Genomic DNA, 24,697 nt, shown 5'->3' on the forward strand with positions numbered 1-24,697 from the left:
CGTTGTGTCATACATGTCCTCAGGAGCGTGGTCGGGTCGACTCATCCTGTATCCTCTCTTCAGAGCAGAGTAGAATTCCTGGGTCATGGGGAGGTCGGGGTACGGGCTGCAGCCTGGGACCAAAACACAGAAACCCTGTGGTGAGGGGGCGGAGACGAGGCTGACAGTAGTGAGCAGACACACCTGTCACAGTCGACCAGAGGGAAGTGTGAGGCTGAAGGAGATCTCACAGCGACGTCTGGACCTTTGTTCTTGTTTTTGATTGAAATGTACAATAAATTCCCTTTTTTCTCTTTGATTAAAGTTAAGTCTGTTCTTCTGGGCTGTGAGGTTGCTGGTAATGGTTTGTTCCAGCTGCTGGATCTGTTTCCTGGTTTTGAACTGGTTTCCAGTTAATGACCAATTTACAACTTCAAATTAAAACTGTGTGTATAACTTTAAAGGGTAAAGGTCAGCAAGAAGAATCAATAAACTTCAACCAGTCAACCCCCTGTTAATGGTAAATGGTAAATGGCCTGTATTTATATAGCGCTTTTCTAGTCCCTAAGGACCCCAAAGCGCTTTACACAACCAGTCATCCACCCATTCACACACACATTCACACACTGGTGATGGCAGCTACATTGTAGCCACAGCCACCCTGGGGCGCACTGACAGAGGCGAGGCTGCCGGACACTGGTGTGACAGACTGGGTTACCCAGAGAGAATATCTCCCACAGCAGAACTCCATAGGACCAAACATCGCTCTGCGAGCTGTAAATGTTCTGGAAGATGCTCTCTGGAGACATCCACTTCAGCGGCAGGAAGCTCTGAAACACACAGGTGGGTGCACAGGTGAACACCTGACCTGATGATGTCAGGAGCCCTCAGTATAGTTGACTGAACTGGTTAACTAACGTTTCCCCTGGCGATGTAATCCTGGTCCTTCAGCAGGTCTCTGGCCAAACCAAAGTCACAGACCTTCACCAGCTTCCCCTCGCACACTAGAATGTTCCTCGCCGCCAGATCTCTGTGCACACACTGAGGGACACACAACACGAATACAGATAAATAGGTAAACAAGGTAACATGTGAGTACATCAACTGGTCAACAAAACCCTCGTATCTCAGTATCACTTCCTGTTCCTGTTACATCGCACAGTGGTGTCTTGATGCACGCTCATGCTCCAAGTAAGGAAATCCCTAAAGTTGACTGCGTTCATCTGGACATTTTCAGTGGGAGAAATGTTTCATCAGCATCAGGTGACTTATTCAGTCTCAGCTGACTGCAGGTTTCAACCATATAAACAGGACATTTTAACAGTGACTGAAACTTGCACTCTTCTGCCCTCAGCTGAATGTCTCTATCCAGCTTATGCAGTGAGCTAAACATAAAATGGCTTCAGTAAACACTCAGGAGACCGCATGCCATTCTTCGGAGCTTTACTGATCCTTATTTTCCTTTTTTGTAAAACTGTAATAACAGAAACAGAATACAGTGTATTCACTCTCCATACAAATACACAAAGATTACATTAAATATTGTTGACTTATGTAAACAGTCACTACACAATCAAGAGATACAGAGATGGTAAGAGATACAGCTAACACCACATGCTGGTATGCTTCATGTTAGCAGGCTAAACAAAGGGCTAACAGCTAGCTTGTGCTAGTAATGTAACAAACTCGCTAAACACACAAGAAGCTCATTACTTTGCTGAACAAGGTACTAATAAGTGGGAACAATAAACCGTTTTGCCACACTTACAGATTATGCCTTTTCAAGGGCGTCAGATGCAGGAATTTACAGAGACACAGCCAAATGGACCTTCCCTGTCGAGCGCTGGGAGAAAACCACTGCTTGCGCTCTAACATGGTGCTACCCTGTCAACCCACTAGATGGCAGGCTTTGCCCAGACAAGATCAGGAATAAACATATTTTCTGACATGTTGCAACAGTTAATTACAGAACGAATGATTATGACCCGCCATATAACAAACTTATAAAAAACATGCCTTAGAAATAACAGGAGGGACAGAATACTCCCCGCCTGACGTCTGCAGGACGTCACACCAACTAAAGCTGAATCCCACTATTACAAAGGATATTAAGAGTCTTTCAGACTTAGCTCTTAGGTACCAACAAGACGACTTCACTGATGGGTCTCAGGTACACTCTACATTCGCCACTGCGGATGATCTTGACTTCAATCTTCCTTACTCTGCCATCTTGACTGGGGAAGGTCTTTGTGACTAGCCCTAGTGGCCAGTCAATCCTGTTTTCTTGTCCCTCTTTGAGCAGGACCACATCTCCAATTTGTAGATTGGGCTTTGATGCCCTCCACTTGCGACGACCCTGTAGTCCGCTGAGGTACTCTCTCCTCCATCGTCCCCAGAAGATGTTGGCTAGGTACTGTACACGTCTCCATTGCGCTCTAAACAGGTCCTGATCGTGGAACTGACCTGGTGGTACTGGGGGCGCACCAACCTTTTGTGTGAGTAGCATGGCAGGAGTGAGAATCTCAGGATGCTCTGAGTCAGCAGAAACTGTGGTAAGTGGCCTTGAGTTGACTATTGCAGTGACCTCCGACATGAATGTCACTAACACCTCATGTGTGAGCTTTGCATTTCCGTGCTGCAGCAGCATTACGTCAAGGATCCGCCGACTGACGCCAATCATGCGCTCCCAAGATCCAGCCATGTGCGATGCATGTGGAGGGTTAAATTGCCACTCACAGCTTCTGTCTCCAAGATACTTGTTGATTTTGTCGTTATGACAACCCTTCTTGTCGATTTGGAGTTCTCTGCAAGCACTCACAAAGTTTGTGCCGCAGTCGGATCTGAGTAGTTTAACAGCACCTCGCATGGCAACGAAACGGCGCAGAGCATTAATGAAAGATGAAGTGTCCATTGCTTCTATCACTTCGATATGTATGGCACGAGTGCTCATACACGTAAAGATCACTGCCCATCTCTTGGTCTCTGCTTGACCTCCTCGTGCCTTTCTGACTGTAACAGGCCACGGACCAAAAACATCTAGGCCCACACACGTGAAAGGAGGGTCTGTACACATTCTGTCTTCTGGTAGATCTGACATGATCTGCTCTTGTTGCTTGCCCCTTAATCTGCGGCATATGACACAGTTGAAGATGACACTACTGACGGCTCTTTTCCCACCCACAATCCAAAAACCTGCAGCTCTGATTGCACCTTCGGTGAAGTGTCTGCCCTGATGACATACTTGTGCGTGAAAGTGTCTGATTATGAGCTGGGTTATGTGGTGTTTACTGGGAATGAGCATGGGGTGTGTCTCATCTGTTGACAGTTGAGCTCTTGCGAGCCGGCCACCGACCCTAAGGACTGCATCAGCGTCTATGTAAGGACTCAGCTTGCTAAGTGGACTTTGTGTGCGAATGGACTCACTCTGCTCCATGCGCTTGATGTCATCCGCATACACCTCTTTTTGAACTGCACGAATGATAGTAACCTTGGCCTGCTGGAGCTGTTCTTCTGTAGCATAGTTGTTGCACTTGTGCCATCCATGACATGTGCTCTCTGTTTCACCTTTAAACGACTCGGCAATGTGCAGCAGTCTGGCAATAGTTTTTAGCAGACGACTCCAATTTGAGAATCTCTCGAACCTTGTGGTCCCGAGCTCTTTTTTTGACAGAAAGGTGGCACAGGATACGATATCTGGGCGCAGCTCAGTGTCGTTTTCAGGGCAAACAAGGTCAAAAGGTTCTTTCTGTATTTGTCGTTGGCCTGAATCTGTAAGGAAGGCAGGTCCGCTAAGCCATGTAGAGTGAGACAGATGCTCAGCGGGCAGTGCTCGTGTGGCATGGTCAGCTGGGTTTAGCTGTGTGGGTACGTAATGCCATTGGTGGGTCTGGGTAGAACGCCTAATGCGCTCCACACGGTTATGCACATACACATAAAAGCGTCTTTTTTCATTGAAAATATATCCAAGGACCACCTTCGAGTCGGTGTAGAAGTTCACCTCATCGATAGTAGTGTGAAGCTCCTGCTGGACCATTTCCGCCACTTCTACAGCCAGCACAGCAGCACAAAGTTCCAGTCTTGGAATTGTGATGTCTGGTTTTGGAGCCAGCCTGGCCTTTCCAAGAAGAAACCCAACTTCACTGAGCCCATTGCCTGCTGTGAGTTTCAGGTAAGCGACGGCTCCAACAGCTTTTGTGGATGCATCACAAAAAACATGCATTTCTTTTCTCTGAGATTCAGATAGTGAGATGGATGTATACATGCGGGAGATCTTGAGCTGTTGTAAGTGCTTTAGGGAATCTTTCCATTGTTGCCACTTGTCCTGTTTCTCCCTCGGCAGCGGTGCATCCCATTCGCTAATGTCCATAGAGATCTCTCTCAGAATGGAGCGGCCTTCGATGCTGACTGGCACAGCAAAGCCGAGTGGGTCATACAAACTGTTGATGACTGACAATACACCACGTTTGGTGAAAGGCCTGTCATTGATTTCAACTTGAAATGACAATTGGTCTGTCGACAGGTCCCAGCCTAACCCAAGGCTGCGTTGCATGAGTGGGGCGTGTTGTCCACGTTGGAGTTCCTGCGGGCCTGTGGCTAGATCTTCACTTGGGAAGGCACTGACGACTACAGGGCTGTTGGATGAGATCTTGTGAAGGCGGATGTTAGACTGAGCCAGCATCCTTTGTGTTCTGTGAAGGACGTCAATCGCCTGGGTCTCAGAGGGAAATGACTTTAGCCCATCATCTACATAAAAATGGCGCTCAATAAATTCCCTTACATCACTGCCATATTCTTTCTCTCCTTCCACAGCAGTCTTCTTGAGTCCATAGATGGCAACTGAGGGGGACGGGCAATTCCCAAAAACATGGACTGTCATGTGAAACTCGTCCACTTCTCCATCGAGGTCGTGATCGCGGAACCACAGGAAACGCAGATAATCACGATGGTCCTCTCTGACCGTGAAGTTGTGAAACATCTGCTCCACGTCAGCCATCACAGCATGTGGGTCACCTCGGAATCTGAGAAGCACGCCCACAAGGCTGTTATTGAGATCTGGGCCTTTACACAGTACTTGATTCAGAGACACATTTTCGAACTGGGCGCTTGAATCGAAGACTATTCTGATTTTTGCTGGCTTTTGGGGGTGGTAAACACCAAAGTGTGGGAGATACCAGCATTCTTGGTGGGGTTTGAGAGGGGGTGCCCTTTCTGCATGACCTTTGTCGAAGATCCTTTTCATAAACTCCATATAATGATCTTTCATCTCCGTCTTTCTCTTTAATGTCTTCCGTAGGGACATGAGGCGGTTGAGAGCCTGCTCTCTGTTGTTGGGTAAGCGACGTCGGGGATGACGAAAGGGCAGGGGGGCGACCCAGTTATTTGCATCATCTTTAGCAAACTCTTTGTGCATAATGTTCAGAAACGTCTTATCTTCTGCAGAGAGTGCCATTTTGTCATCATCAGTAGTTTGTTGAAAGATGTGTTTGCCCAGTTCATCTTTGACCTGTGTGCTCTCAAAAAGGGGGCATTCTTCTGTGATCTTCACTTTTGTGTAGATTCTGTTGCCACAGGGAGAGAGAAAACTGGGGCGGCCATTATCCAGTATGTTAGTCTTGTAGGAGTTCAATGTGGGTCTGTGAGCTCCCGAGAGGCAAACATCCCCAACAATTACCCATCCAAGATCAAGCTTTTGGGCATAAGGTGCTTCATTGGGCCCATTTGCCTGGCGTCGAACCTTGTGAGCCTGAATTACATCACGGCCTAAGAGGAGGAGAATATCTGCCTCTGGATCAAGAGGGGGTATTTGTGCAGCTATGTGAGCTAGGTGATGATGAGCAGCTGCAGCTTCTGGGGTGGGTATCTCACTCCTGTTGTCAGGAATCTGATTACACTCTGTCAGTGTTGGTAGTGGTATGGACACTTTTCCGTCCACACCCTCAATGACAAAGCCGTGAGCTCTACGGCCTGTTTTGTTCGTTGTGCCAGAGCATGTTTTCATTGTGTATGGAAAGGCTTCACCATGTACATTAAACATGTCAAAAAAGGGAGAACGAGCCAGTGACACATTACTTTGGTCGTCTAAAATTGCGTACATTTTCGTTTTCATTTGAGGGGCTGTGCTGTGATATACTTTCACCATGCAAATTTTAGAACAAGACCGTCCTTGTTGTCCCTGTCCACATACCTCAGTGCAGTTAGATGTAGTCACTGTGGAGCTCGGGATGTCTGGCTCCCCGCCGTGTGCCTCTGGTGTAGAATCAAAGCTCCCACTTCTCCAAGGGGGTGGCCCGGCATGCATGGCGGAGATGTGGGTATCGCTTTTGCACTCCAGACAACGAATATCAGCTTTACAGTCTTTGGCCCTGTGTTCTGTTGATGAGAGACACTTGTAACAGATCGAAAGCCCTTTGAGCAGACTTTTCCGCTCATCCAGTGTTTTCATCCTAAACCCTCTACATTTTGCAAGTGAATGGGGCTTCATGTGTACTGGACACCGTTTGTCGGGATCAAGAGAGTGAGTGTTAGATTTGTTGCTGGGTGTGCCAACCTGTGTTTTGTTTGCTGTTAGCGGGGCTCTAAAATGTGATTGTCTCACCAGCGGCCTTTCTATCCTCATGTGCCCAGTGCTGTAATTTTGTAGGATAAAGCTGGGGTCAGTTTTCATTTCAGCATTGCTATTTACGAACTGGACAAAGTAGGAGAAAGGCGGATAGTGCACTCTGTGTTCTTTCTTATACTTGGACCCCTGTTTGATCCATGACTCTTGCAGGGTATGTGGGAGTTTTTCCACAATTGGGTTTATGCCTCTTGGAGTGTCAAGAAAGCTGAGGCCTGGCAGATATCCTTCGTTTTTTGCTGCTTCAAGTTCCAGGAGGAGATCTGCAAGTTCCTGTAGAAGGTGATTGTCTCTCGGAGTAACTCTGGGAAAGCTCTCTAGGCGTTTGAACAGAGAAGCTTCAATAACTTCTGATGAGCCATAAATCCTGTCTAGCCTTTGCCATAAACGCTGAAGACCTGTTTCTGGATTGTTAACATGGACAGCCCTGATTCTCAGAGCATGCTGGAGAGACTCCCCACTAAGCCACTTAGTGAGCAGATCGAGTTCTTCACTGCACTTTAGGTTTAAATCTTCAGTGGCATTGTGAAACGTAGATCTCCATGCTAGATAAGTCTCTGGCTTGTTATCAAACACTGTCAGTCCTGCTGTCAGTAGGTCACGACGCGAGAGGAGGGCAGCGAGGTCTGATACATCTGCTTGTCGTTGTGGTTTGGCTGCTCCAACATAGTTGGACCAATGGGGAGGTGGAAGTTTGGGCTGCCAAACAGGTGGAGAGCTGGGGGGGTACCCACACGCAGCTGCTGCTGATATGTCCGGCCCTGTAGTGTGGGTGTTGTCTAAGTCACATTTTTGCTCTCTACTGTGTTTTGACTCACCTTCCATATTAGTGTTATTGTGGAAGTGGGTATCTACATACTCTTGAGTGCGGCTGTCAGCCGCAGCTATTGTGGCAGGAATGTCTGGTGGCTTCACAGACTCTGCTTGGTCCAGAACTGCAGCCTCTAGGACCCTTGCAGCTGCAAGTGCTGCTTCTGCTTCTCCCTCCTGCTTCAGAGCATTTAGCGCTGCCTCCATCCGGGCCTTTTCGACCTCCATGTCTATTTGGCGTTTGGCATATTCTGCTCTTGCTCGAGCAGCTTCGGCTTCAGCTCGTGCTCGTGCTGCAGCAAGGCTTGCTGCTGAGCTGTTTGACCGGCGTGAAGCTGCTGAGCTGTTTGACCGGCGTGAAGCTGCTGATCTGCATTCCGACCTGACTTCCAGCTGTGAAAGCTGCGAGGTGTCCCCGTGGTTGGACATGATTGCTGTCGCTGGAGTGTCTCAGGATCCTGGCAGTGCACTTGATGCGTGGACAATCTTTTTACTCTTCTGCCCTCAGCTGAATGTCTCTATCCAGCTTATGCAGTGAGCTAAACATAAAATGGCTTCAGTAAACACTCAGGAGACCGCATGCCATTCTTCGGAGCTTTACTGATCCTTATTTTCCTTTTTTGTAAAACTGTAATAACAGAAACAGAATACAGTGTATTCACTCTCCATACAAATACACAAAGATTACATTAAATATTGTTGACTTATGTAAACAGTCACTACACAATCAAGAGATACAGAGATGGTAAGAGATACAGCTAACACCACATGCTGGTATGCTTCATGTTAGCAGGCTAAACAAAGGGCTAACAGCTAGCTTGTGCTAGTAATGTAACAAACTCGCTAAACACACAAGAAGCTCATTACTTTGCTGAACAAGGTACTAATAAGTGGGAACAATAAACCGTTTTGCCACACTTACAGATTATGCCTTTTCAAGGGCGTCAGATGCAGGAATTTACAGAGACACAGCCAAATGGACCTTCCCTGTCGAGCGCTGGGAGAAAACCACTGCTTGCGCTCTAACATGGTGCTACCCTGTCAACCCACTAGATGGCAGGCTTTGCCCAGACAAGATCAGGAATAAACATATTTTCTGACATGTTGCAACAGTTAATTACAGAACGAATGATTATGACCCGCCATATAACAAACTTATAAAAAACATGCCTTAGAAATAACAGGAGGGACAGAATATGCACCACTGAAAGAATTGTCAAGGATGTTTGATATGAAAGGAAGGTTGGAGATTGGCCTATAATTAGCTAAGACTGCTGGGCCTAGAGATGCTTTTTGAGTAAAGGTTTAACTACAGCCAGCTTGAAGGCCTGTGGTACATAGCTGATTATTAGAGATAGGTTGATCATATTTAAGACTGAAGCATTAATTAATGGCTGGACTTCTTTGAGCAGACTTGTACAGGCCTCTGGAGTGCAACCAATTTGGTCCAAATGCGACCAAATTTTTCAATGGTGCGACTAAAAAAAAATCCTAGGTTGCACCAGTGCGACCAACTTTTCGAGTAAAAAAATAAAATAAAAAAATTCCCTGCAACACATTATGCCCCTATCATGGTCTAAACCAATCAGAGATAGTCAGGGGCGGGACCTCTCTGAATAGCTTGAATAAAGCGATATCGATTCATTAAATCCTGAATCGACTTTTAAATATTACTGTATTTTGCCAGAATTTCAGGTTAAAGCTCTCAGAACTATTTCAACAGCCACCAAACAGCAAATGAGAGCAGGTACACGGATTCTGCACAAAGAAGTAAACACAGAGCAGACCCGACGCATCAGAATCAGCTTTGTCTTTCTCGGCTTTCTCACCCGACGGCCATTGAGTTTACGTGTTTTTGCGCTGATTCTGAGCTGCAGGTTTTGTCTGTCTCCAACCAAAATTCACTGACTAGCAGCAAAAGAAGATCCAAACTATGATTCACATTTGATAAATGTCGTCATTTATTAACTCTTACTTTTGCTGTTTTGCTTCCACCACGATAAAATCACACTTCATGCACAGTTCTCTCTCTCTCTGTGTACTTCAAGAACAGTTTCCCATCTCAAATCTCTGTTTTCTGCATTATTCATTCGCTTATTACCCACCAGTCTACCGTTGCTTACAGCGCTGCCGGCCGCTAAAAACCAGGAAAATCTCCTTCATGTTTTTCTGTGTTTTATTCTCAGTTTCTTTGACACAAAGACATCTGCTGTGATGCTCACACCTCTGATGAAGTCTCACAATTGTCAGTACTGATAAAGGATCAGAATTATAATATTTCTGAATGTCTGAGACAAAATTGAATAGAATCAGGACTTTGTGAATCGGAATCGAATGGATTGTAGAAATCAGTGATGGTACCCAGCCCCAGTGAGCAGCCTTGGCCTGACAGAAGTGGATGTAGCTATGGGTAATGAGAAAAAATGAAAAGAACGATTGATAACTTTTTTGTTAAGTTAAGGCCTGATCCATCTGAAATTCATAGCCAGCTCTGACATTGTCTACAATATCACCAAAGAGAGCCAAAGCACTTTAAGCACAAGCACTTTTTCAGTAACTTATCTTTCTTGTAGAACTGTGCTCCAAATAAAGAACTTTGTATTGACAAGACTGTTAGTTAATTATTTACAAATCAATATTGTCTGTATGGACAGCAATTTCCCCCCCGAAAAAGTGCACATGTAAAACTGCGGTTTTAAGCAATGCAGTTGAACAATTTGGATGCACCTAACTTTTGTGCTGGTGTGCCTAAAAAAAGTTAGGCACACAAGTGCAACCGTGGCAAAAAATTTGTCTAGAGCCCTGCTTGTAGGAATGTGCTAGTCTAATTTGGTTGTATGAGGTCAACATTGACCTTCTGTGTTGTAAGTTATAATGGCTGCACAGCCATTAAGGATCAAATCAGCTTCTAAATAATTTTCTGGTTTTTCTCCCTCTGGATTTTTGCTATTGAAAATAAAAGTTGGACTGACTTGCATTTAATTTGTGTGTAAGCAAAATTTAAAATAGTATGCTACCACAAATTGTTTTTTTTAATTTAGTAGCACTTGAAATGTTTGCCAGTGAGTAAACAATTAGTATTGCATAGTCAAGAACATCAATTCATTCTTAGTACTCTGTACTGTGTAACAAGAGGTGTCCTCCTACCGCTTGTTACCCCCGTTTCTGTATTCGTACTTTTTATTTTGACTGTTGTGTGCTTTTTATTCTTGTTTTAGCTTTGTGCCTCTCTGAGAATAACACATTAATCACATATGATCGGCTAACTTGGTTAAATTTCCAGCGACCGCTTTTTCATGAGTCGGATCCACATCGGGATTTTGGAGACGCTACACTGCTGTGTACCTGTCTGCCTAAACAATCTGCTTGCCTCCACCCACCCTGTTTAAGAGGTCCATCAGGAAGCGTAGTAAGCATTCATTATAAATAATCTTTTCCTTACTCTACATCTGGATGTGTTGTTCCTGACTGAAACTTGGATTCGCTCCAGTGAGCTCCTTTCCAGATGAACAGAATCAAATTTTTGGAGGCTTCTCCAAACTTCTTCCCCCTGACTGTGTTTTTTTTCAGATTACCAAGATTCACAGGGAATGGTGGAGCCATGGTCTTTAAAAACAAACTTACATTTCGGCGACTGCCTTCTCCCACCTTCTCTAGCTTTGAGGCTCAATTTTTAACCTGGTGTTCAGTCTGCGTCTCTCCGAGTTCTTTAGTTTTCCCCAGTTTAGGTTTGTTTACTCCCCGCTCTGCTCATCCTGTTTTTGTCACCTTATCACCTCTGTAAATAAACTTTCACTCGCACCCTAGCCAGTGCCAGCATTTTGGATCCTTTTCTCAATTCACCACATGACTGCTGCGCAGCCGTGACATGTTTTTTGAAGGCCGAGAAAGATGCCAAGCAGATTTACTTTACCAAGTGGATCATCATGGCCTTGCCATATTGGTCCATTTAATTGACCTTAATTATAATTGTGTATTTATTTTATTAGATTTTCGGTTGTTACAGACGGGACAGACATGACTGGGGGATAGGACAGGGAGAAAGAAAGAAAGAAAAAGATGGAGAGAAAGAAAAATAGAGGGGAGAAGAGATGGTGAGAAAGGGGGGAAAACAAAACACCTGGATCACCTGTATGGAGAAAAAAAACAGAAGAGAAAACAAGCAAGAAAGAGCAACATAATAAATACAACACTATCACAACAAACTAGCTAGCAGTAGATAACAGTAGATACTAAATATTAAGTGTTATTGTGCAGCACACAAGATCGACAGTGCACAATGTGCTTTGGGGTAGCAGCCAAAAAAGGTGAAGTTTGTGTCTGTGAACACCCGTGTGTACACCTGTGTGCACACCTGTGTGGATCAGCACGCTTGTATTCAAAAGGTTTCTCCATGTAACGATCTGCTAGGGAGTGTGGGGAGCCATAGCACCGCCCCCCCCAGGGCATGAAGCAGGTATGGAGGAGATCAAGGCCCCAGACATCCAGAGGCCCCAGAGTACGAGGACCCAAGGAGGACCACCAAAGGGGCAACTGTGCCACCCTCCTGGGAAGAGCTGAGGAGAGCCCCAAACGAGAGGTCACCAAGCAGCCACAAATAGACACTCTACACACATTCACACTCCCCAAACATATTCTATATCCCAGGTCCAGGTACCCCCGCATCCCAAACCCCAATCTGACGGCCAGCACCTCCTCCCAGCACCCCAGCCCTGACAGTTAACAGAACGGGTGTGGGAGAGGACCCCAAACCGCCCTCCACCCGCTCTTATGTAGTGTTGCTGCGTGCTGTTCTAAAGTGCAATTCAAACACAGGAGGGCATGGTGCTGCTGCCAGAGAGCAGCACGGCTCCTCCCAAAAACCCTCAGTGTCTATATGCATTTAAAATTGAGGGTAGGGCACCAGCACCAAAGATGGGTTTGAATACACAGATCATCCTCTGGAGCCTGTAAAACGTGCCCACCCCCAAGGACCTATATGTATGTGTTATGAGAGTATGAGTAATGTGGATGTCTAGTTTGCAGAATAAAATTGAGGCACAGGTGGCCAGAAGGGGACAGAGGGGGAGTGCCTCCCCTGCACCCTGGTGACACACCTGCACCCCAAGGCCCTGCATGTGTGGGTGAGCGTGGTGGAGCGTGGTGGAGCGGGAAGAGGGAGGCAACTGAGGAGGATGGGGAGGGAAGGCCAGCTCCCCTGCTGACCCCAGTAGGCACCCCCACACTCTGGAACCCACCCACCACCCTGTGCTTTCTGACTTACATTGACTGCCTATTAAATTTCGTATCGATTTCAAAGTCCTGTTGCTTACTTTCAAATGCCTAAACAACCGGACTATCTTACTGACCTCCTCAGTCTTTATACTCCCGGCCGTTCATTGCGATCATGTGGACAGTTACTCCTGGCTTAACCCAGGCACCGTCTGAAGACTAGAGGTGACCATGCCTAGCACCATACCTCTTAATAGTCTCCCTGTTACCATTCGTGCCTCTGGCACCATTCAATCTTTTAAAGCACGCTTGAAAACTTAATATTTAAACCCGCTTTTTTCCCTTGTTAATTCTCATTTCTTAATCGCTGCATCTTTCCCTAGATTATTATGTATTCTCCCTATCTCTACTCACTAATGATTTTGCTTGTCCTTCATTTTACTGTGTTTTTAATTTTTCATTGCTCAGTATAATGATTTATTGTCTATTGCTTCGTGAAGCACTTTGTGTACCCCTGGTTTTAAATGTGCTATATTAATAAATTTGTATTGTATTGCAGTGTACTTGCAATGAATAAGTTGTCCTAACAGTCATCTTAAGTAAGCTTCACTTAGTTTTTTTGAGGCAGAGTTTGCATAATTTTGTTAAATTCTGGGAACTAATGAGGTTGTACAGTGTGTAAGGCAGAGTATACTAATGTAACCCAGTGAGTTTACACGACTCAGTAATGCACTACAACATGTTATTGTTAATTGGGATTTATCATTACTCTGTTAATCACTGAGTTGATCAAAAATAAATCAATAATAAAAGATAAATACTATAAATATAAGAATAAAACTAGAGCTGGGCGATAGAACGATAACGATATGTATCGCGATATAACTTTTACTCGTTAGAGAAATTAAACTATCGCGATAGACCTCGCCGCTTTTGTCCTCTTAAAAAAAAAGAAAAAAGGTCAGCCAATCCAAATTAAGTAGCGCAGAGCCGAACCAATCACAGCCGCAGCGTCACGTGACTTGTTACGTACAGCACAAGTGCCAAGCCGCACATGTGTATTTGTTTGGGAAGCAGCCAGCCACCGTACCGCCCGGGTAATGGAGGAAATGAGTGCACCGACTAGAAAAATCAACCGAGCGTGACCGAAGAGAAAACAGATGATGGTTCCAACGCCGGAGAGATTGTCGAACGGAAGAGCCATAGAAGTTCCGTAGTGTGAAGGTATTTCGGCTATTTCAAGTTTGACAAAAAACAGAGTAGCGTGCACTGTAAATGTGCCGAAAGCAAGTCTGGAAATACAATAAACTGGTGCATGCGTCACACTGTGTGCCACGTTATTGTTTCGGTGAAATGAATTTCTACAATACTGTTAATTCTACTCTCTGCAGTGTTTAAATGCTTACATATACACACAGTTACTGTCCCTCCACACATACGACTCGGTTCTGCTTCTATGCCCCAGCTTTGTTTACTTTTTCCCACCGAGGCTTCTAGACTTCTGATTGGCCAACATTTCTGCACGGTTAGGAATCTAGCGCCACCTGCTGCTTTGGCATGTTCATAGCAGCGTTTTCCTTCATTTCTGCCTTTATGTGTGGACGGGATTATTTTTTAAAACGAAAACAGAAAATCTCCGTTTTCAAAAATACCCGTGTACGTGTGGACACGTCTCTGACTGGAAGCGCTGATTCGTCATTCGGCTTTTGTCAGACTAAAGTAACTGTTAAAACTGTTTGAAAAGCTCAGCTATACAACAAGGAGAGATTGAGAATTTCCTTTTAGTTCTCAGTTTATTTGATATTGACAAAAGTTAGTCAGTTTTGTCTGTTCTTCTGTAAAACAAACTAAGATTTATTTTTAGAATTAATATTTTGTTTCTAAGTGGAATTGACAATTTAGTCTGTTTCGTTTGTTCTGTTTTGAAACTTAAACGCTTTAGCGGCTGCCTTTTGTGTAGTTTGCAATATTTGCCTTTATTTATCTGAAAAAGTCTCATGTTCCTTAAGTACATCTACCCTGTTGAACTTCATCCATCCATTCGCGTCCACTTAATGGATGAACTTATTATGGGAAATAAATATTTAAATAAAAACAAGCTGCTGATTATTTCACATTTTACTTGTGAGCAACGGCACATTTAAATCTTACAAATATAGTTATTTGGCTTATATCGTGATAGATATCGTTATCGCCTGAAATGAAAAAAACATATCGTGATATGAAAAAATCTTATATCGCCCAGCTCTAAATAAAACCCAAAGAGTATATTTAACACCCCTACTGGTTAGGAAGGAACAAGCCTCGCCTTCCCCTGCTCTGTACCGTCACATGCTCAGACACAGAGAGAGACGGAGGAGCACGAGACCATCGCTGGTTTTCACCGCCAAGCTTTTCGCTGGAAAATAACTATTAACTTGATAAATTGAGCAAATATCCATACCGGAGATCTGCATGGACCTTGGAGAAACGGACCTGATTTATTGTGAACATTTTGGACCTTGAAACCATCGCGGTGAGTCAGAAGCTGTTAAGCTAACCTTGAAGCTAAAAAGCTAACAAGAAGTTAACAGGGAATATAATGGCCCAATTTCAATGTTGTAGATCTGCGCGGGAGCGGATGAAGTGGACAAGATCCTCTCTGAGAGTTGAACAAGATCCTCTCTGAGAGTTGAACAAGATCCTCTCTGAGAGTTGAACAAGATCCTCTCTGAGAGTTGAACAAGATCCTTTCTGAGAGTTGAACATTAGAAGTGTGCTGGTGAGTTAAACTGGGGCTGGGCGAATCAGGCTAATTGAAAAGCTAACTAGCCTAATGCTCATAGCTGCAGCTGTAGCTGACCACGTTTTCACTGTGGGAGAACACACGGGGTTTCTCACGGAGTTCAGCCATTTTGAGCACTCAGCTTGTGTGCTGATGATGTTCTAGTATTACTTGTTGAATATTAAATGCACTAAAATTAGATGATGGAATAAGTTAATGTTGATCTTAAAGGTCATGAATCTACTTTATTTTGTTACATTTGATGCTCGAGCGGCACTGGATAGATGTCCGTGTGTATTCTTACTGTGCTGATACGTTACCACATACTGTAAAACTACAGCCTGTGAGTTTTTGTATATTATTTTGGTAATTCTATTTTGTACATTGAGTGTAAATAATATATTGCTTCATTGCTATGCAGTGTAAAGCAATGCTCCTGTAATTCAGTTAAAGGGCAATGCTGTAAAAAAAAAAAAAAAAAAAAAAAAATCTACCATAGTTTATGGTTTATTTCTGATCTCTGATAGAAATGTGCACATTGATGATAGAATAAGCTGATTGTGATTTAAAGATTGCATTCATGATTAAGATGCACTGTATAGACTATAGTTAGAAATTAGAATTAATGTTTTGTGCTTGTTTTGTTATAGCACTTGCATTATTTACTCATATGGCCATGTATATCATTAGAGTGTGAACTGAATTAGTAATAGTCCTGTTTTTTACAGGCTAGGTTTTCTTTTTTGGGATCGTGAGACCTGGATCTCTTCCTGACGAGGAAGATGGCGAGCCTTTCCCTTTGAACTGAACCACAGCCATTCCGAGTTGGCCCAGAAGGGCAGGTTGCTCTTCTCTCATGAACAATTGCAACAGTGCGGTAGGATGAAATCGCACCAATCACAAACTTTTGACCTGTTGGGTTTGACTTGACTGAACACTGACTATTAAGCCGGCAAGACTGACATATCTGTGCTCAGATAGGATTCTGATTGTTATTATTATTGCTGTCACTGTATTATATTTTATGTTTTCATTCCTGTTCATGAAATGCTGTTAAATTGTTGCTAAATAGTTTAATACAATTCATAGCAACTTTACCTGTGGCTCCAGTCATTCTTCTCCAAGCAACTCACTTTATCCCCCCTACGAATCTAGCTATTGGAGCATTCTCTCCATCTTACTTTAATTTCCCCTACCCTATCCTGTACTTGGCTACACTAACAAAGACTCGGAAGAGAGAGACTTAATGTTTAATAATAAAAATAATAATAACCATGAAGATGATAATAATAATAATATAATAAATTTCCCTGTTTTACTCTTTTGTGCTGTTGTGCGTACTATATATATATTTTGTGTTTAAATTGCTGGTTTTTAGTTTGTTTTTTGTCTGTTTGGGAGCTGACACAGTCTCTGTGGAGATGGGGTTTTGGGGGGTAACAGGAGGAGAGAAGCTGCAGAGAGGCGTGTAAGACTGCAACTCTGCTTTCTGGTCTCAACTCTGGATAGTCATATTTTGGGAGGTTGGATGCCATCTCTCCTAACAAGACCAGGTTTCCTACAGAAAGTTTCCCAATTATCTATGAAGCCCATATCGTTTTTTGGACACCACTCAGACAGCCAACAATTTAAGTGAACATCTGGCTAAACATGGCACTCCTGCAGAGGTGGATAGTAACGAGTTTGATTTACTCTTTTACATTTACTTGAGTACGTTTTTGAAAAAAAGAAGTACTCCTAGCAGTACCTTTATTGCACCATACTTTTTACTCATACTGGAGTACATTTGTGAAGAAGGAACTACTGTTATTCTTCTATATTTGGCAATATTTGACTCATTACTTAAAAAAAATGGTAATTAATTTCAAACATTAGATAATACTAGAAATAACAGATTGTGCCACCAGTGGAGTTTCCTGTACCTCTTTCACCAATCAGATGTAGGCATGCAGTCACATGACCAGTTATTCACTATGGCGGGCAGAGTGGCCCAAGAAAGAAGAAACACATAATAACATGGGAGAGGCAACCATCTCCGCTAGAATTGAAGAGGATGAACACCCTTGGCCTCAAATACAAAGAATGTTTCGCTTACAAGAACAGCTTTATAATGCGGTGACTTCAGTGTGAGCCACAACAAACCAACATTTCAGCATGAAAAAACTCAACTTGTCTAACTGTGTCCAGGTAAGTTTACTCTAAATTTCTTTTTAGCTGTGGCTAGGTGGTAGGGCTGGGCGATATATCAAGTTTTTTAAAAATATCGATATATTTTCATACGAGATATAAGATGTGATAATATCGTTTATATCGATATAGTCTATGTTACGTTATAATTATACTTGTGGAGCCGCAGGTTTGCCTCTCTTTCATCCACTTTTGTCTCTCCTTCACTGAACACAACTCCCCCTCCCCCATAGTTTCACCTGCAGGCAATGACAAGATGAAAGCGGAAAATCTCCGTTAGCAAGTTACTGCGGATCGCCGGACGGTGTCAACGTGTTAGCGAGCTAACCTCGCTAACGACATGCAGCCCGGAGGAGCTGCACGGCCTAAAATCCTTTCATTTTCTCAAAACTCGACAGTGCGCCTTATGTATGAATTCTGGTTGTGCTCACTGACCGCGAACCGATTTTATGTGGTACACAGCGCTCAGCAATCTGTCAAAAAATGTTTTAATATGACTTTGCTAAGCTACGGAGCTGCACCGCTTGATGGATTGTCAGAGGATTACGGCTACCGAGGAGGAGCCTCGCGGAGTGATACGTACTGTGTGTGTATAAGGACCATAAATGGCACCTGTTCAGAGACGTGGTGCAGCTGTGAAATCTGTCTCTTTGTTATTATGCTCAGCGTCTATTAGTTTACATTTTGACTGCACAATTGTGAGCTTTTTGTTATGCACAAAAACAACATTGTTTTCTTTTATTTATGGACCATGATTATTTAATAAATGCTGATAATTTATTTTTGAGTAATTTCTTCATGTACATCTACGCTGTATGTAAATAAAAGTGCCCGTGTGACATCTGGGACACAGTGTGACTAAGAACTCTCTTTTTGTTCTTAACTTATGGCTTTAAAAAAAAAAAATCGAGATATATATCTTATGTCGCCATCCAGCTAAAAAATATCGAGATATGAATTTTGGGTCATATCGCCCAGCCCTACTAGGTGGACTTCAGTCTAATGTTGTGTCAACAACTTTTTGATATGTCTGTAGTCCAACACACATGAATTAAATGGCTGAATTGCCACCTCAGCATGCAGTCAAGTACTCGCTAATGACCTAATAATTTTATTCTGGTGTGTTGCAGTGAGGGCATGTTTAATAGTTTTAGGATACTGGACCTCCTTTGCCTTGTTCACTTCTTCCCTGTGGAGAGGTCCGTCACATGACTGCGGGGATATGGAGGCGGTTTCCTCCTTCCTTCCTGAGTTTGACCAAACTAGAATCACATCATATTTTCGGCGCCACGTTGTGGTGAGATAAGTTTGAGATAACCTATCACCCACAAACTGTGTGAGCTATAAGCTAACAGCTAGCCTGGTTAATGAAGTTAGAGTTCCACGCAAATGTAAACACAGCTTGTCTCTACTGCTTTAACTGTTAAAGTGTGTGAATGTGTGTGTGAATGGGTGAATGACTGAATGTAGTGTAAAGCGCTTTGGGGTCCTTAGGGACTAAGTAAAGCACTATACAAATACAGGCCATTTACCATTTAAATCAGAAGGCAATGCTGCGGTTGACAGGGTTTATTATGTGAAACAGCAGCTTTAGTTTAAACAGCCTGTGTTAGGAGGCTAGCTTCATCCGTCTCCCTTCCCTTTGGTTGGAAGGGACGGGGTTTCATCTTTTTGCAGCCAGTCACGGCTTTCATCACCGTCTTTCTCGTCTTTCCCTGGAGTAACAGCCAAAACGTGCAAGGAGGATCTATTAGCTAGCACTGCTTAGCCTTGCATACGTTCCTATTCTAAACTTAATCTGGAATTCATTGCAAACTGTTTGTGCGGGATATGAATGACAACATTTTGTTTTTCAACAAGAGTTAGTAAAAAACATCTCCAGTGTGACAACATTTTTATGCCAAACATCCGCAGCTTGGCAGGCTATACAGCACTGTAATGCCCAGACCTCATTCTTTTGAAAACCATACATCTTTCCACAGGTCTGAACTTCATCAGACATCACCTAGACACAGAGCTGGATGAGGCCAGCACAAACAGCAGCCTGTCTGATGAAGATGACTTCTTTGGATCCATGGGGTCAGGAAAGCCAGGAGCCGAGTAGCAGGAGAGGTACCTTTCATGTCTGTTTACTGGAGGTGTGAATCTATTGCATGTCTTTCCCCACATCAAGAACCTGTCATTTAAAATCAATACAGCTCTTCCTGCATCTGGAGCTTGTGAAGGACTTCTTAGTAAGGCAGGACTCCTGTTCACTGTTAAACAGTTACATCTCCACAGCAAGAACCTTGAGAGCAAACTGCTGCTGAAGCTTAACCATCATTTCACTGAGCGAAGAAATGGCACATTTTTGCTAAATATGCAGAAATAGATGCACACCCATATAGTTTATGGTAAAGTAAACTGGCTTCTATGTACATGTTCTAATGTTTTCTCTGAGGCTACTGTACCATTTGGATTAAAAGTGACTTTAAAGTCTACAGCACATTCTTATCACTGGATATGGTTTGCTCCGTTTATATATTTATATTATTTATTGTATGTATTGGTTAAAAAGTTTTATGTTGTGAAAAACCGAAATCTGGAAATTAGAATTGTTGTGCCTTAATTGGGGCCCGAGCCCTGAGACTGCGAAGGCCCTTTTGTATCTGTTTCGTTTATTAATAATAATAATATTACTATTAATAATATTTAGTGAAAACAAAAGCACAAGTTTACCATGCTCAAAAACTCATGAAATTTTGCACACATGTCAGGTCTGGTGAAAAATTACGTGTTTTAATGGTTTCACATATGAGCATTGCAAAATGGTCTGGAGCGCCACCTATACATTGTTAAATGAAGTCCCAAGAACACAAACTTTGAGCTACATGAATAAAATTTTGCCCAAATTTTGACAAACAAAAAAGTCATGAGCCCATCAATGCAACGCATTTGACATTGGGGAGAGCGCCACTTAGTGGGAATAGGAAATGTCATGTTTTAAACTTTGGTGTGCAGTATAGAAATTAGTGCCCTCAGCAGCCTTAAATTTCTCTAGGAAAGCCTTAAGGAGTTGGTCTTGGGCTGTATTGGGGCGATCGTGGCTCAAGAGTTGGGAGTTCGCCTTGTAATCGGAAGTTTGCCAGTTCGAGCCCCGGCTCGGACAGTCTCGGTCGTTGTGTCCTTGGCCAAGACACTTCACCCGTTGCCTACTGGTGTTGGTCAGAGGGCCCGGTGGCGCCAGTGTCCGGCAGCCTCGCCTCTGTCAGTGCGCCCCAGGGTGGCTGTGGCTAGAATGTAGCTGCCATCACCAGTGTGTGAATGGGTGGATGACTGGATGTGTAAAGCGCTTTGGGGTCCTTAGGGACTAGTGAAGCGCTATATAAATACAGGCCATTTACCATATTGGAAACTGTGAGTTTTCAGCAAAGGGCGTGACCCCAGCAGCAGGGCGAACATTGATGTGTCGCCATGAAGACCAAAATTGCTATAACTTAAAGGAATCCAGTCTGATTGCCCCCAAACTTCACAAGCAGGATAACACTCCCACCCTGAACAGACTGATATGCACATTGTCAGAAATACTCAGAGCGCCACCTAGTGGGAACAGGAAATGTCATGTCTTACACTTGGATGTACTGCTCCTCACATGATGATCAGATTCATCTGAAAAGTGGTGAGAATAAACATCAGTCCTCAATGATGTTTCAGTGTCATAATTATATTTAATTTTAATAACTGTACAGTACTCTGATTTTGGTAACTATTGTCCTTGATGTAAATATGTAAAAAAATTGTATGTTACTGCTCTGTGCCCTGTGTACTGTTTGTTTGTGTATGTATTTTTCTTGCTGCTGTTACAACTGAATTTCCCCTTGTGGGACAATTAAAGGATTACTCCTATTCTATTCTAATTGTGAATTTAAATTGAATGGCGCACCCGTGTGGCAAGGCGATTCAGCATGATTCACTTCTGTCAGTGCGCCCCAGGGCAGCTCTGGCTACAATGTAGCTTGCCATCACAAGTGTGTGAATGTGTGTGTGAATGGGTGGATGACTGAACGTGTAAAGCGCTTTGGGGTCCCTAGGGACTAAGTAAAGCACTACACAAATACAGGCCATTTACCATTTTTACCATGGAACATGATGTAGCTTTTGAGGGGCTTGGAAACCTCAAAAAATCTTGAAATCTGGCACACACCTCCAATGTGAGGAAAGCTTTCTTTTAGTCTGATCATTTTCATTAAATATTGCAAAATGGCTCCACAGCACCCCCTACAAAACTTCAAAATACCCTTGCCCTATGTTTGATTTTTGACTCTGAAACTTGGGAAGTTAATGTAAGATATCAAGATGTACAAAAAGGTGTCTTGGAGCAATACCTCAAATCCAACAGGAAGTCAGCCATTGTCAATTGAAGGTGTAATTTTGGTGACATTTTTTCCTCTTTTCAGGCCTCGTACTTTAACAACCTCCTCCTAAGGATCTCATCAGACTGATGTGATTGTCAGTGAATGGAATCTAAAGATGTTTGTGATGTTATATTGCGAAGCATTTTACGTTTGGTGAAATGGCATGGCCATGGCGTCACGCGGAGTTTTAAGCACCCGCCAAAAAGCACGAAACTGCTGTCATTCAAAGACACAATGCCCAGTCTCTCCCAAACTTCACAGGCATGATGAGAGCCAAGCTCAAAAATGTTTGATATGCCATTTCTCAGTAATGTTTAGAGCGCCACCTAGTGGAAAGAGGAAATGCAAAGTAGAGTATAATCATCATTGAACAAAATGAAATTTTATCTTGTTCTTCTACGCGTTAAATCCATCAGTGTGACATTAGATAGGACCTGCTGGGCGTAGGTGATGGGCGTGGCTCGACACGCCGGGGTACGAGGGCCGTCTTAACGCTGCTTGCAGCTTTAATTTGTTAATGTTTTTAAATATATTCTTTTGGAAAATACTAAAATTTGTGTATTTATTGTCATAGTTCTCAGCATCTGGAGAGAGTGTGGTGTGTTTTTGTCTCCCACCAGGGCGGAACTGGACTTTGCTTCCCCACCTCTGAACCCACCCTTAATGCACACGATTGGCTCATTCACACTGATTCTGCTCTAGCTTCTCATCACAAGCATTATTCCTGGCAGACTACTTAAGACGGCAGGAGATGCTGCTTCCTCGCTGGATCGTCACACTACCTAGCGTCAGTGTAGCCTCTTTACTCTTACATGAGTAATTTTTTGAATGACTACTTTTCACTTTTACTTGAGTAACAATATTTTAAAGTAATGCTACTCTTACTTGAGCACAATTTTGGATACTCAACCTACCTCTGCACTCCTGGGTGAAGCCCACATTGTTTTTGACACCACTCAGACAGCCAGCAATTTAAGGAGAAGATGCGGCTAAACATGCCACTCCTTGTCCAATTGGGGAGGGGACCAGAGAAATCTACAGAGTCCCACAATTGTTTTGGCAAAGTTACACACTGATTCAATATTGACTTTATTGACCTCTGACTGACTTAGCTAGTAATCAGACACTAATTGTACTCACTGCATCCACAAAGCCACCAGCATTGTGGAGCATCCCACGAACTCTTCACTCCGCTGCAATGGCTCCCTGTTATATTCAGAATTCAAAATCCTGCTCCTCACATTCAACGTCTTAAATCATCAGGCCCCATCACCTATGGTCATGTGACAGGTACATACTGAACAATTTGCGTTTATGAGTGTTAGTACCTTTCTAGATGATAGGAAGTCCATAGCCTGAACAATCTGGTAAGAGAAGCTGATGAGATCATTGAGGCTGAGGAGAGGACTGTCACTGAGGAGCAGCGATGATGCCTCCTGCTGGTCTGAAGTAGAACAACACCAGTTAAACCAGAGATATCCCATACTTGTCCATGGAACAGCTTCTTAATATGGATGTTCAGTGACTTGACTCTGCAGGTAGGAGTGTGGTGTGTCCACATATTTATGGCCATAACTGTGTGCAGCCATCACCTGCAGGCGTGTACGGTGTCTCGTATACGGCGGGTTCGATGTCGGCGTAGCTGAGCTCCTTCATGGCAACGTACTGAGCGCTCTCCTCTTTGTTCATGTCTATGTAACCTCCATCATTGTCACTGTGAATGAGCCGGTGAGTCAGCACTGGACAGAATCTACATGTGTGTGTGGCTGTGGGTGTGTGACAGACCTCTTGGTCTGTGTGTCTCCATGTAGAAAGGTATGTTTGTTCCTCTGCAGGTAGTTCACCAGGTCTCCATGACAACAGAACTCAGTGATCAGATAGACGGGACCTGCACAGGTGACATGTCAGGATTAAGTTAGCATCAGTTTGAGTATGGACAGCATTGGAGATGGTTTAGGACTAAGACTTGGGTTAGAACTAAGTCAAGTATCTCCATAAATTATAATCCCAGGATACTGCAGATAACAAGAACAGCTCTGTTTAATCTCCGCTATGTACAGTCGGTGTGCCTCACCTGTTCACTCATTAGTGTTGGTCATAATCAGTCATGGTTAAGTTGGAAACTTGTAAATAAATAAAAATAAAATTACTTACTGTAGGATAGACATTAGTTTGTGAATACTCGGGAAAAGAATAGTCTAGAAATAAATGAGGATTAGAAGAGGATTAATTCTGTATTTGCTTGGAATTATGTCTGGATTATGTCTTAATGCATGCTCAATCATCCAGGTAAGTAAATCTCCAAAAGTTGATTCTGTTCATCTGGACATAAAATGGTAAATGGTAAATGGCCTGTATTTGTATAGCGCTTTATTTGGTCCCTAGGGACCCCAAAGAACTTTACACTACATTCAGCCATTCACCCATTCACACACTGGTGATGGCAAGCTACATCGTAGCCAGAGCTGCCCTGGGGCGCACTGACAGAGGTGTAGCATTTTCAGTTTCAGAAACGTTTCGTCACTCATCCAAGTGACTTCTTCAGTCTCAGCTGACTGCAGGTTTCCCAAATCTTATAAACAGTACATTTGCAAAATGACTGAAACCAGTGAAACCACTGAAGGAACAATGGGCTGGGAGGCCAGGTTCTTCAGTGGGCTGGTTTCAGTAATTATGCAAATGTACTGTTTATAAGATTGGGGAAACCTGCAGTCAGCTGAGACTGAAGAAGTCACT

General features: G+C 43.5%; 1 protein-coding gene across 1 annotated transcript in view; it reads right to left on the reverse strand.

Annotated features, from left to right (window-relative positions):
• The window catches only part of LOC113030276 (platelet-derived growth factor receptor beta-like), a 53,341-nt gene that overhangs the window by 2,605 nt on the left and 26,039 nt on the right, over positions 1 to 24,697 (reverse strand). Inside the window, exons 18-23 of the mRNA XM_026181544.1 lie at positions 23,747 to 23,849; positions 23,554 to 23,675; positions 23,290 to 23,405; positions 898 to 1,020; positions 698 to 809; positions 14 to 113 (exon numbers count right to left, since the gene is read on the reverse strand). Coding sequence (XP_026037329.1) covers positions 14 to 113; positions 698 to 809; positions 898 to 1,020; positions 23,290 to 23,405; positions 23,554 to 23,675; positions 23,747 to 23,849 — 676 coding nt within the window. The remainder of the gene's footprint in view (positions 1 to 13; positions 114 to 697; positions 810 to 897; positions 1,021 to 23,289; positions 23,406 to 23,553; positions 23,676 to 23,746; positions 23,850 to 24,697) is intronic.

This window comes from Astatotilapia calliptera, chromosome 10 (assembly GCF_900246225.1).
Source record: "Astatotilapia calliptera chromosome 10, fAstCal1.2, whole genome shotgun sequence".
NCBI lineage: Eukaryota > Metazoa > Chordata > Actinopteri > Cichliformes > Cichlidae > Astatotilapia > Astatotilapia calliptera.